This window comes from Pleurodeles waltl, chromosome 7 (genome assembly GCF_031143425.1).
Source record: "Pleurodeles waltl isolate 20211129_DDA chromosome 7, aPleWal1.hap1.20221129, whole genome shotgun sequence".
Lineage (NCBI taxonomy): Eukaryota > Metazoa > Chordata > Amphibia > Caudata > Salamandridae > Pleurodeles > Pleurodeles waltl.
The window spans coordinates 809488068-809501046 of record NC_090446.1 but is presented as its reverse complement, the minus strand read 5'-3'; the positions used below and the strand labels follow the sequence as shown (position 1 = coordinate 809501046).

The window sequence follows — 12979 nt, the reverse complement described above, 5'->3', positions numbered from 1 at the left end:
CGCTCGCACAGTTGCTTATAAAGTGTAGCTGCATACGACAGATGTCCTCAACAACATACAGCATTCGGTAGACGGGTCAGAATGCATCTACTTATCTGATTTGTTCATCTATTTTTTCTAATGGAAAAATCTACCCTCACAAAGTTAAGACCCCATTCTAGAGCACAGAGTATCAAAAGATGCTTTTCTTTTATCTATGACCAGTCATCAGAATTGCAGCTGTACCGTAGGATAACAAAGGTGAATGGATCCTCACTGGTGTTTCTTGTGCCTCTTGGAAAGTAATCCGACAGTTAGCAGCCACTCAAACTCTCTCATCATTCAAAAAACTGAACATACATCAAAAAATCATATAGTGACATGGGAATGTGCACTGCATTAAAGACAGAAGCTCTTTCCCTGTGGTAGACACCATCTGAGCCGGCCATTACGCCAACTGCAACAGAGACGCAGACGGATATCCACCTGCAGGAATACTCCACCTTTAATAGTCTTCAGCCTTCACTCCCAGTGGTCAGGTGGGATGGCCTTATTTGTTCACAATTCTGGTACTGAATACAATTCTGTTACTACGGTGACTTCGGTGTGAGGACCAGCAAAGAATTTTAGTCTAGCGATAAAAAAACATTGGGTCTTTCTGTGAGAACGTGCTCATTCCAGGAAGCCCCGCCCTTCAGGGAGTCGGATTTAGAGGTCATTTTCCATGGATGTACACTACACTACACCGTCCTCGCAAGTGAGAGGTTTTTCAGCCAGTATCAAGGGGACTGTTGGGCTCAAATGGATGGATGGGAAGGCGGGATAATCACCCTCCTCGTTCCACAATGCACATACTATCTCGGGGGAAATGATTCTCGTAATATAATCACTCGTAACCAGTACTTTATTGTGCTGTGCAGGGTATTTCATAAGTTGTAAATGCTAGGTAATAAGGAGACTTACAAAGAAATTAATCATAAAAACTGTCTTCTGAAGAAAAGCATAAATACAGATTTCATAATTTGCAAAATTATTTAAGTACAGTTATGAAGAGTTCCTGTGTAAAATGTTATTACATGCTACTGTTGTGTCTTCAATACCTTGTGAAATAGCTCACTAAAATGCAGTACCTAGGCATCTGCTTTAGTTGTATTCCTGTAATTTTAATTTTAAAGAATGATTACAAATTTAAAATGTTGCTTTTCGTTTTTCATGATCAAAACTGCAATAAGCTGGAGAATGTGGTTAACCGAGGACCAGGCAGCATAGTTATATATGCAGTCTTGAACACATGCTTGAACTTTGAAATCGGAGGGGGAGAGTGGGAGTAAAACAGATTGAAAGGGAGGTAAATAAGATTGGAAGAGCACATGAGCTGGGCAGCCAAATGTTTTTACTGATATATTTTCCCACGAAGAATGTGGAAAACATAGTTTTCTTCCCAGAGCCTAGACTCCGCGGGCCCTCTCATTCTATGCGTTTGAAATCCAGTTCCTTTCCTGGAGACCTTGAACTGTGAGAGTGCCACTTCCTCACAAACCCCCTTTCCCACATCTCTGCACGTGGTCATCCTTTTTAAATATGACCTGTTTTCTTTTAATGACTGCCCCATCATCTGGTTAAACTTCACCTGCTGCTCTCTCCCCTAGTGGTTCATACGAGCGACTCTCTGAGTCAGGTTTCTCACTGTGCTGAGAGCAGCCGCTACCCCCTATTGGTGCCACCGGGCAATAGCGCCTTCCTGCGCCCCACTGAAAGCAAAGTTCTTCATAATGTTCACAGTCTGGATCACCCAAAATCTCTGCGTGACTCAAAGCAGAGAGAGTATTTTTGAAGCATACATTTCATAAAATTGTTGTTTTAAATAAAGGTTTGCGAGTCTGTTTCGTGGAAAGCAAGGAACTGGCAGTTTGCCAAATGGATAATTCCCCATCTGCTGAAGAGCTATATGTTGTTCTCGTACCTGCTTTTAAATTAGCTGTTAGACATTGTTCAAAGGTACACTGCCCAGTTGTATTCCACGGTTTACTGCATTAATATCTTTCATGTGAGTTAGTGAGTGCCTACCTGAATCCGTCTTTGGCTGTCTCACTGATGTGACAGGTCCCACTGTTCTGGCATGGGTTCTTAATGCAGGCATTGATGGGCACTTCGCAGTCTCGACCCTAAGAAAAGAGGTCCTCCAATTAGTAGACGCAACTACTACATGTGTCCACAAGATTTTTCATTGTTCACAGTCATATTTTTAGGATACAAAGAAACATTTTAATTAGCTTTTTAGTCATTAGAGCTTGTGGTTGATTTCCAATATATTCAGCACCAGAGATAACAGAGGATCTATACAGCATATGGGAAAAGAAGGAGGGGCAAATAGGGTCAATCAAATGCAAGCGCAATGGAGGTTTGAGAGTCCTCTAAAAGGTTACTTATGCCCACATTTTCATGGTCGCTCTACTACAGTGGAAAGATGCTTGGCCTGCAGATGTTTCTGGAGAAAGAGTGACTGAGAGGAAATGACCCAGGAGAGAAGTATATCGACTGATCTTGATGCATTCAGCAATCAATTTTAAGCACCAAAGGTGTGGCTTGGTCCTCTTCTCACATTACATTCCTTATGCACACACCGTCACATTAGATATAAACAAGTGTTATACTGTGATAGTTTTGGTGGAAGATGATACTCCCTTTGAGTCGTTTCACCATGAGACGTAAAATCCACTCTGCTTCATGCCACTACTTTTATCTATAAAAACATGCAACGAGCAATACGCAATTTCAGTTAGCGACATCAGCTGATACTATTATTGACTCCGGGTGGTGCATTTGCCTTCTTAAGTGCAGTCAATAAGTTGGATCTGGTAAACAAGTCCGTAGAGCCCAACCTGTGTATTGGATTAAGGACTATAATTATCTGGGCAAATGGTCGGGATTGATATCACGGTAAAGTCACCAACAGAAGAAAGTAGTGAGCGAGATCACTGCTTTTGGCCCAGAAAGCAGAAGCAGTTACTTTACAAGACAGCAAGAGATCTGTTTTGGGAAGTGGCAGAACTGTTAAACATGACAAGATCGCTGATGGAACAGTAGGTCTAAACAGCAAGTCCATAGGGTAGCTGGTGGTAAAGTATGGCGAGTCTGTGGAGGTCACATTGGTTGGTTAAGGTCAGTATAAAGCATTGATTCACAGTGGAAAAGAGATATTTTTCTAATACAACAGTAACTAAATGATTTGTAGCTACAAACCGTGAAAGTGAAGTTCTGTTTTTTTATTGCATTAATCGACAAAGTACAGGTGTTTAAACTCTCAAGTAAACAGAGTTTAACTATAGATACTGATTGTGTTTTACATAAAATAAAACAAATGATTACTATGATGCAATTTCTGACTTGTTTTAGTATTAAATTAATGGGCAAAGGTTTTTCCAACAGTGCATTAATTGAGTCGAGTATTTCTCTTTAATTACTTTTAATTCTATCCGTAGCCTAGGCCTGTGCCAATTAAATTAATATATTCAGTACATGTTCGAAGAAGTGCAAATGGTGAGCAGTCTTCTAAAATTGAGTATATTTTTCCTACAGTCTGTAAAAATATTCCATTTATGTCTGAGGTTGTGGTGCTTGTAGACACGTCCTCCCCATAACATTAGAAAATCCATGTTGTTTCTATTTTGTTTTTCCATCCTAGAGTAGTGGACCTGCTCTGTAAAGTGTGATCTTGAGTGTACAGTTCTGATGTACCACAATCTCATTATGGCCTCGTGCTTTCGTACCCTCTTTACAGTAGTTATCTACACCCATTGGATCAGACTTTCTACTTGGAAAAAAAATATTTATTTCGATTGTGGTGACTTTTAAAGCTACTCAAATCGCTGACCAGAAGGTATTAAACATCAGACAACCTTAGCCTTCCTCCAGTTTGACATCGATTTTATCTACTTGGTCTGGCAGAGGCTCTGGAGTTCATTTGGGAGTCAAATGCAATTGATAAATAGAAACATATTTGGTTCACTTCAAATTAGTTCCATTTACATCTTTATGAATTAATTAGTGGAGGAGTCCCCACTCCTCTGAGTTTATATCTGTCTGAGTTTGTCTTTCCTATTTCTCTTTATTCATCTACCTTATTGGAAGATGTTCCCTGATCAAACTTTGAAATAGATTGTAAATATTTCGATTTTGTTCCTTTTTCGTAGTTTATGCCTTTAGGCATATCAGCCCATCCATACTCGTTGCTTGCTCTCCCCACCATCTCCACAGCTGTATTTAAAAAACGTACGCGCTTGATGGGTTGCACTTTACTTCCAGGTCATGGACGATATGAACTCTCTTATCAGTTATTCTGAGAGTTGTGATGCCACTCTCTATCCAGGTATGACGTGCCTCCACTGTAATCTGTTCTGGAAGATCAGATTCATTCTATAATGGGATAAATCCATGTCACTTAGGGTTTTTCCGAATTTCCTAAGCACCTGCAAAATTTTGCATACCCCATCATTATCATAAATGAAAATGTCTTAAAACATTTCTAATTTTGGGATTTGAATACCCCTCCCTCTCACCCAGAGTTCATATTCGCCGCAATTCCTTTTGACCATTTAATATTGTATACAGTGTTATACGTAGTTCTAACAAGTGTTGCATGTACTTTCCCATGGCGGAAAAAAAAAATCTAAGTCAGGCAACCCCATCCACCAGTGAGCACTGAACGTTTTGGTCTGCTGATTTTAGGTGTCTTGCCACCCCAGATACCTCTTACTATTGTATTAATTGTTGTGAATAACCTCCTTGTCAGACATACTGATATTGCTTGAAATAGAAAAGGAAAATTTGAAAAGGTAAACATCAATTGTTTTTTTGCTTTTTGAATTAAGAGTGTACGGTTTAATTCATACAGTTTCTCTTAGTCTTTTGAGAGATTCACTCATATATTTAACTGTCTTAGATGTATTCCTCTTATGGAAAACCTTAGGAAGTGCTTTTTCATTGGCTTGGACTAATAGTATTTCATGTTTGCGCTGTGTTTAATTTATATCCAGACACTGTTAAAGCTGTCAATAAAATTCATCACTTTGTCTAGGTTAGCTCAGGTTGAGGCAATTATAGTATCACATCATCAGCATTTAAGCCCATTTTTACTACTGCACGGCACCCTATCAGGCCAAGTATAACTGCCCTCTCATATCATAAGTGATAATGGCTCAATAAACGGAGCAAATAAAATAGGCGAAAGAGGGCAGCCCTGCAGAGTACCCCTTGTAATTCTAATTTCCTCCATATTAACTCTATTCACTTAAGAGTGTCCCTGAAGTGCCCAGATGTAGTCTTAGTGTTGATATAGTGAACTGAGCTGATAAATCAAAACTCTCCATCACCTCCCATTAAAATTAAATTCCAAGTTCACCAGATCTGATGCCTTCTCTGCACCTACGAATACGCTGCCATTGATTTATTTTCTGTGGAGGCAATTTCTAGTGCTTTTCTCAACTGATATGTATTTATGGCTAATTTTCGTCCAGATAAGAATCTTACTTGATCTTCATGCACCAACTTTCCTGTTACTTTACCAAGTCAGCCCACCATGATGTTCATAAAAATCCTATTCACAGTTGAGGAGGGCTATTGAGTGATATGAATCACATTTCAAAGGATCTTTTTCAGACTTTACAAAAATTGTCAGGATGCCCTTTTTAAAAGATGGTGGCCTTAGACCCCCAACCACTTCAAGATTTGAATTTAACAGTATTTCCAAAGCTGAACAAAAACTCCCTCTATTGATTTGTGATATTTTGTTTCTAATTCCTCCTTCCCTTGAGTCTTTCCCGAGCGCATGTCTTCTATTGAAGTAATTAAGTCTTGTATGATAATCTCTGAAAGACTTTCAGGTGTTAGTCTATAATTTAGACAGCTGCATTCTTTCACAATGCACTTTTTCTTTCCAGGTTTAGCTCTAAATTGTATCTCTAGTGAGTTTTATTAAGCTGCCCAAATGTCCCTTCTTCCAACATAGTTCTAGTCATTAGCTCTTTGACTATTGATTTCATTGACCATCTTTCTCCTTTTGCTCTGCCATGCCAAGAGTTTTGAGATCTTATTATTCTCTTCATAGTTTCTTTACTAATGTGTTTGTACATTTTACCATTACCTTGTTTTTAGGGAAGATTCAAGTTGGTGTTTCACATGCTCATATTGCACATTACAGTGAAATCTCAGAAAATCTCTTCATGTATCCTATATAATAGGGAGTGTTGCTCTTCTATTTTTGCTCCTAATCTGTTCTGAAGTTACAAGCTCTCTAAAACAGTTTGTAACTGCCTCTCACACTAGCTATATCTCTGCTCTATCTCTGCAGTCCCCAGATTAGTTGAAAAATGTTCTTTAATTTCTCATTTAAAATTGAAGTTCTCAATCCAAAAACTCCTCACATTATTTGCAGGAGTCAGTGTGATAGCCTTGATATTTCCAAATTTCTTGGCACACTAAAATACACTGGAGAATGTAAAACATTAGAAAAAGTGCTCTGAGTTGTTAGACCTCATAGGATTTGCACCCAGAATGTGGGAGCTGGACAAACCCAGTTCCTACCTTTTAGCACCTGCTATTTTTCTTCCAAATGATGCTTGTTCATAATCTTATATGGATCCTGATTATTGGCAACAGCTCACAAACATTTGTCTTCATTTTATACATATATAGTCACTTACCTCTTTCTTGTGGGAAAGGTGTTTTGGGCAGAAATGTCTCACTAGAGTGGACACATATACTAGGTACCATAATTATGCAGAGAGTGAAAATAGGGATCATGTGATGAAAAGTATTGCAAAAGTGCCAATTTTCTCGCGAACAGCCCCCCAGTTAAGCACATGTAAAAACTATAGTACTCTCCAGCATTGTGTGTTATAAGTGAGAAAAAAAAACATTCGATTTATTTAACCCAAATACTCTACATAAATGCAGTGCTTAATTTGTGCTTGTTGTTTCCGGTGCTGAGAACCGGCACTTATTTTTGAGGGCCGGGGCTTATTCTTCTGCCTCAAGCGTTTGCTGCGAGCAAAAGACACATATGGGAAAAACGGAAGAAGGAAAAACGAAAAAGCGTCATAAAGGGAGAAAGTAGAACGCTTCAGGATGAGCTGAAGGGGCAGGGGTGGCCGTAAATGGATTGAAGAGGCCCAAGATGGCTTCAGGATTACGCTGCCTCAATATTCAGTGCTGGCAGATTTAATTACAGCAGCCTCGTGTTTAAGAAGAGGGATTTGAGTACCGGCACCTTTTTATTTACAAATTAAGCACTGCATAAATGTCTATTATTATGACATCTGTGTGACACTATATCTAGAAAAAGAGGTAGACCTCAGTGCTTCTGTTTACCAACTGGGTGTTATGAGAGGAATGAGATTGTTATTTGCGTGACATATGCTCTAATGGTTAGAGTTATGAAGTACTGGATGGAGGAAATGTTTACAAGTTTTAAACCTATGGGTGCTAAATAGGTTCAAATGAAAGTTAATGTTAATATGGAAGACAAATGCAACCTCAGTACTCCATGTTGTCCTTTACCCCTTGGCTGCTAGCTTGAGCAATGGTTTTCCAAACGAACCTAGCAAACATGTTCACCACAACAATAGGTCAGTGTGCCGCGAATACCGCTCCACATGAAACTAAAAGTGTAATACTCAAATGGGCATCTGTGATCAGAAATGAATCTCGGTGTGTCGGAAATTCCCCATTCTCATTGGATTATTGCCCGCAGTGTTAACAGAGGATTTATAAAGTGGGCGCAGTGGCAGATCATTAATTCTCACACTGGCAGGGGCATCTGAGCAGAAAGACAAATGCAGTTGGGTGAAAAGCTGTTTTATTTTTGTTGGACACTCCAAGCACCTGCTTGCAAATATTGAGGTTTGGTAGTAAACTCAAAGGTGATTTAAATGGATTGCTTTATGTACTGTAAGTCATTAGAGACTTATGTGACAGACCTTTCACAAATTGACTGCCCTTTCACTGCCCTGTAGCAGTACCACACACCAGCTACAGCTGACAAGCCCGTGTTTGTTCACTATCTTCTTTTTATTCCAAACTTACAAATGAGATAGATGGAAACATTTTAGCAAACACGACAATCCTACTGCAGACATTGAGGGAATATTGCTAAAGATCGATTTTGCTCTATACTCAGTTAGCGTGTACACTAAGTTTAAAGAGCCCAGTGACTGAAGAGAAAGAACTTAATAACACTGCCAAGAAGGAGTCATTTCCCTGTTCAGAGCTAATTCAATATAGTAGGCCTTCCGCAAGTCGCTGTGAAGGCGATCCTTCCTGTGTTCATTAAACCCCACCAAATGTAGAAGCTGAGCTGAATGTCAGTGGTGCTGTTTACCAAGACTGCCTACTTCTACTGCCACCCCATGCAGCTTTCGTCTACCATGCCATGGGAAACATCCGGAACAACAATTTCGGAAAAACGATTACGTTGTTAATGCAAGCGGACCCACGCACATGTGTGGTTAAGGCAGAGAAAAAGGGAGAGTGCATCGGGAGAGGATGCGGTCAGGTAAGTGTGGCTGGGGCAGGGTTTGGGGGTAGTTTTTTTTTTAAAGGGTGGGGATGTTGGCCTATATATTTTTTTAAGGGGAGAGGATGGGGTCCGGATAATTTTGTTTTAGGGGCGGGGATGGGGGGTCAGGGTCGTTTGTTTTTTAGGGTAGGGGTAAGGGGGGTCGGGGTAATTTTGTTTTTAGGGGTGGGATCGTTTTATTTTTGTGGGTGGGTTCGGGGTAGGTTGTAGGGCTCAGGGTGGGTGGGGTATTGGGGTAGTTATTTTTAGGGGTGGAGGTAGGGGTAGTTTGGTTTTTAGGGCAGGGTTAAAGGAGGTCAGGTAATTTTGTTTTTAGGGGTTAGGGTAGTTTTATTTTTGGGGCTGGGGTCGGGTAGGTTTTATGGCACAGGGTGGGTGGGGGTATTAGGGTAGTTTTCAGGGGTAGGGGTAGTTTGGTATTTATGGCAGGGTGGGGGTGTCGGGGTAGTTTGGTTTTTAAAGTGGGGGACGGGCTAGTTTTGTATTTAGGGGTGGGGTGGTTGGGTTGATAGTTTTGTTTTTAGGGGTGGAGGGTCAGGGTATTTTTTTTTTTTTTTTTTTTTTTTTTTTAGAGGTGGGGTAGTTTTGTTAGGGGCACGGGTGGTGGTAGTTTTATTTTTGGTGGTGGGGTCTGTTTTTAGGGCGGGTGGGGTTGTCGGGGAAGGTTTTAGGGCTCAGGACACTTGAAGTAACACAGCTTTGCAGGAGGATTCATCAAGATTGTTCCTCAACTAATTGTGGGTCAGTTCAAATAAACTTCCGGTAGTGCATTAGATTATGGCAAAATGTCAGAGTGTTTAAACTCCCCATTGTTTCTGCAGTATCCAAGCACGACCTCAAACTAAAGGTGAAATTGTTGTTTACAGTAACGATTGATGGCTAAGTGTTCAATTCAGTGTGGATAATGGCACCGTGGGTCACAATCTGATTGGTGGTTTACCTACGTAGCATATTGAGGAGGCCATACAGAACGTGATTAGTAGCAGGAAATCACCGAGTGGGATGCAGCACACTGTGATGCGCGTTCAGTGCAGGAAAGAAGCAGCATTGATTCTTTCTTAAGAAATAGGCTGAAGGCCGATCTGTCTAGGACTGTGCACAGCATTATGGTTTCTGGCGACACACTGTATTTTAAAACAAATTTACAAATCCACTCATTGAACAGCATATCCATGTAGACTGTTTCAATAAAAAAACCATAAGACTTTGTTAGAACTCTCGTTTGTATGTCCTTCCCATGTCTGATGGGTTGAAAGGAGAGTGAGCATCATTTATTTCTGGTAGAAGAAGATGAATACACGAGAGAAAGTAATTTATCAGAGAAAGGTCCATAAAGATGCTGAGGGGTGAAAGAGATGAAAGGGATAAGATGAAAGAGAGGGAGTCAGGAATTAAGTAAGAGGGGAGGGAGGTATGAAGCAAGGAAGAATGTAAACAATGAAGAACAGGAGTAAGGAAGGAAGGACAGAAGAAAAGGAGGGAAGCAAAGAAAAGTGGCTTCTAGTGTAGGCTCACTTCAGATTAAATCTCTTCCCGTGCCCAAGTCTTTGTGTACAATGTAATGCAAGATAACACCACGCCAGTCTCCCACACAGGGCCACGCCACGCGTCTTCTTTAAAGAGAAACTTCTGAGCTATCAATGTCTACTTCCAGAGCAGCACCCGCCTGCCTGTCACCGAAAGTACAAAATCATTTTATATTTAGATGGCAGTGTGAAAAATACGTGCATGGAGCACACCAACAAGAGTGCTTGTTTCTGCAATTCTGCATGGATCTGGATGTTCACATGAAATATAATAAAGCAGAAGATATAATCTTAAATAGTGTTCCTCTCCAACTGGAGAGACCTTAAGTGTCCGAGAGGAAATTAACGGTATTAGAGACATACTGTAGCACTAACTCGTGACTTCAGCACAGGCTTCTAGCAATCAATGCCTTAAAACCAGATCATTCTAATTTCTGAACTCACTTGCAGTTTATGGAAACAGTTGGATAGAATGAGAAATCTTGATAAGTGACTCAGGGAACAGATGGAGTTCAGCTTTCCAGCCACAGACATAATTATGTAGCATGCAGGGCAATCACAGCATGAAATCCAATTTATACACATGAAACATGGCAGGGCTTTCGCCTGAAAGTGCAATAAACATTGCAAACAGCAGCAGAGGGGGAGTAATCACAATATACTTGGTAAAAGTCACACTCAGCCTTGTAAACAATCCTTCTACGTGCATGAAAGAGCTGGTGGACCTTGTCGCTTTAGTGATGCACGACTCAATTTTATGCACAGTGATGGTAAACTGCTCAAAAATGTATTACAAATCGCAAAATATTAAAAGAGCCCTGATGTGGGTAGGTTTGTTGAAAGAGTGTCTGTCAATAAAAGCCCTCCATGAAACAAGCATAAATGCAAGAGCGTAGTCATTCAGAACTCCAATGTGAATTGAAAACATAATGGTAGTAATGTGTCAGTGATTAGGAAGCACTTCAGGGTTCCTTTCATATTTGTGAGACATTCAGAAGGACAGCCATGCCCAGGCATTACCACCACACCCAGAGTGCTAACTCATTCAGACAACTGGCTAAAGTGATGCGGTGATCGTTGTGACCTATTAAACATCACACTATTTCTGGATTTATGTAAACTATGGATTGAATAGTGTAACTTTAGGAAGTGTGACTGCTGATGAAAACCTTCAGTATACAGTGATGTGCCTATGTTATCAAACTCCTCTTCTTTCATCATATTCCCAAAGTAGTTTCTAAATCCCTGAGCCTCCTGATGTGATTTTCCAAGTGCTTGAGTCTCGTAGTACGGTAACTACAATATTCTCCTTCCTCCCTGCACTTACATTTCATCTCCTGTTTTCCAAGGTGTCCAATGCAGACTTCCAAAGCCACATAAATTCCAAATAAGTCCCCAACTCTTGGAACTCTCATACGGGGTATCATGCTCATGCAAAGGACGTGGCACTTTCTTGCCAAGTCTTTCAGCAAGACCTCAGTCAATAAGCCCTTTTTTGGGACTAAACCTATTGTTGCCTGATGAGGTAATCACACATAAGTCAGGAAGTGTGGTATTTCAGTGTTTGAATCATCTGATGAGGTCTCCTGCTTCCACGGACCACATCCAAGTCTACTGGGTTCAGGAGATAATATCACTATTTCAGTGTGCTATACAAATGTTCATGAGTTATGTGCTCTGCCACCCATGGGTATGATGTGGTTGCTTGCTTATGGTGTAGACTCCTTCTTCCATGTCCTCTGATGTAATTTCATTCTTCCATGATCACATTGGTCCATTTTGGTGTCTTTAAATGAGCTCTACCTACCACCTCAAATTAACACGGAGTATCATTCCATGCCTCCCAGTGTGCAGACTTTATTATTCATTTCTATTGTCCCCTGATGTGATGCTCCTATGTGGCCACTAGCTCATAATATGTCATTTAGAGGTTATGTCCTCATGTGCCCTTTGTGCTCTCCCACTTACATATTTCCCTTTGTGGTCTCCCTTAAGGTAAAGTCCCATGCTTTTCATATAAAAAACATTGCATTTTTTTGCTCCATGAAATATGAAGTGAACTTGTTCTTCCCATGTACTGAGATATGTGTTACCCAATTTTCCATGCTGTTCAACGTGGCTTAAGTGCTGTTGGAACTTAACAGTACACGTTATGTCCATTTGTCTAGTAAGGTTATGCAAGTGATGTCTCTGTTCCTCAGATGGGCTTTTCATCACCTTGGGTCCCCCTATGTGGCCTCTTAAATCCTGGGCCTCACTGGGTTGCGCCTCACTTCCTGAGTCCCCAGAAGACGTGATCTCTCACCTCAGATATCTCCCGTTATGGACTTATACTTTCTTGACCCATGATAAGATCTCTCCTCTCTGTGGTTTCTAATGTGAATTCTCTTTTCTTTAGGACAGTGGGCTCTCCCTGTGGTACGCATTGTATCATGCAAACCCATGTGCAATTCTGAATTACTTTAATTGATGTCTACTTTCAATGTGAATGTCACTAAATGTAAAAGTGTGTTTAACTGAACACCATTAACATATTCTTATTATCACATCAACCTGCCGCAGTGCAAAAAATGACAAAACCAATTGTATCTACAAGGTGAAGAGAAATTACACAAAAGAATGCCTCACTGTCATGAGAGGTGATAACCTGAGCACTTGGACTGGCGACTCAAAGGGTGATGTGAGTCCTGCCAATGCTCTAATGGAATGCTGGTGGGGATCATAGGTAAATGACCTCACCTCACCTGGGGTCAGGGTAGTCGTCACAAATCCTACAATACAAGGTCAAGATACTTAGAGCTCACCGGAGCCTCCTCCAGACATCACCCTAGATAACAAAAAAACTGATGGTCCTAATTTGAATGTTTTTGACTGGACTTTGATGCCTTACCATGGTGAA

The 12979-nt window shown here is 40.6% G+C and overlaps 1 protein-coding gene across 1 annotated transcript in view; it reads right to left on the bottom strand.

Annotated features, from left to right (window-relative positions):
* SLIT3 (slit guidance ligand 3) overlaps window positions 1-12979 on the bottom strand; it is an 892819-nt gene that overhangs the window by 54177 nt on the left and 825663 nt on the right. Inside the window, exon 27 of the mRNA XM_069199342.1 lies at window positions 2047-2144. Within this exon, the coding sequence (XP_069055443.1) occupies window positions 2047-2144 (98 nt within the window). The remainder of the gene's footprint in view (window positions 1-2046; window positions 2145-12979) is intronic.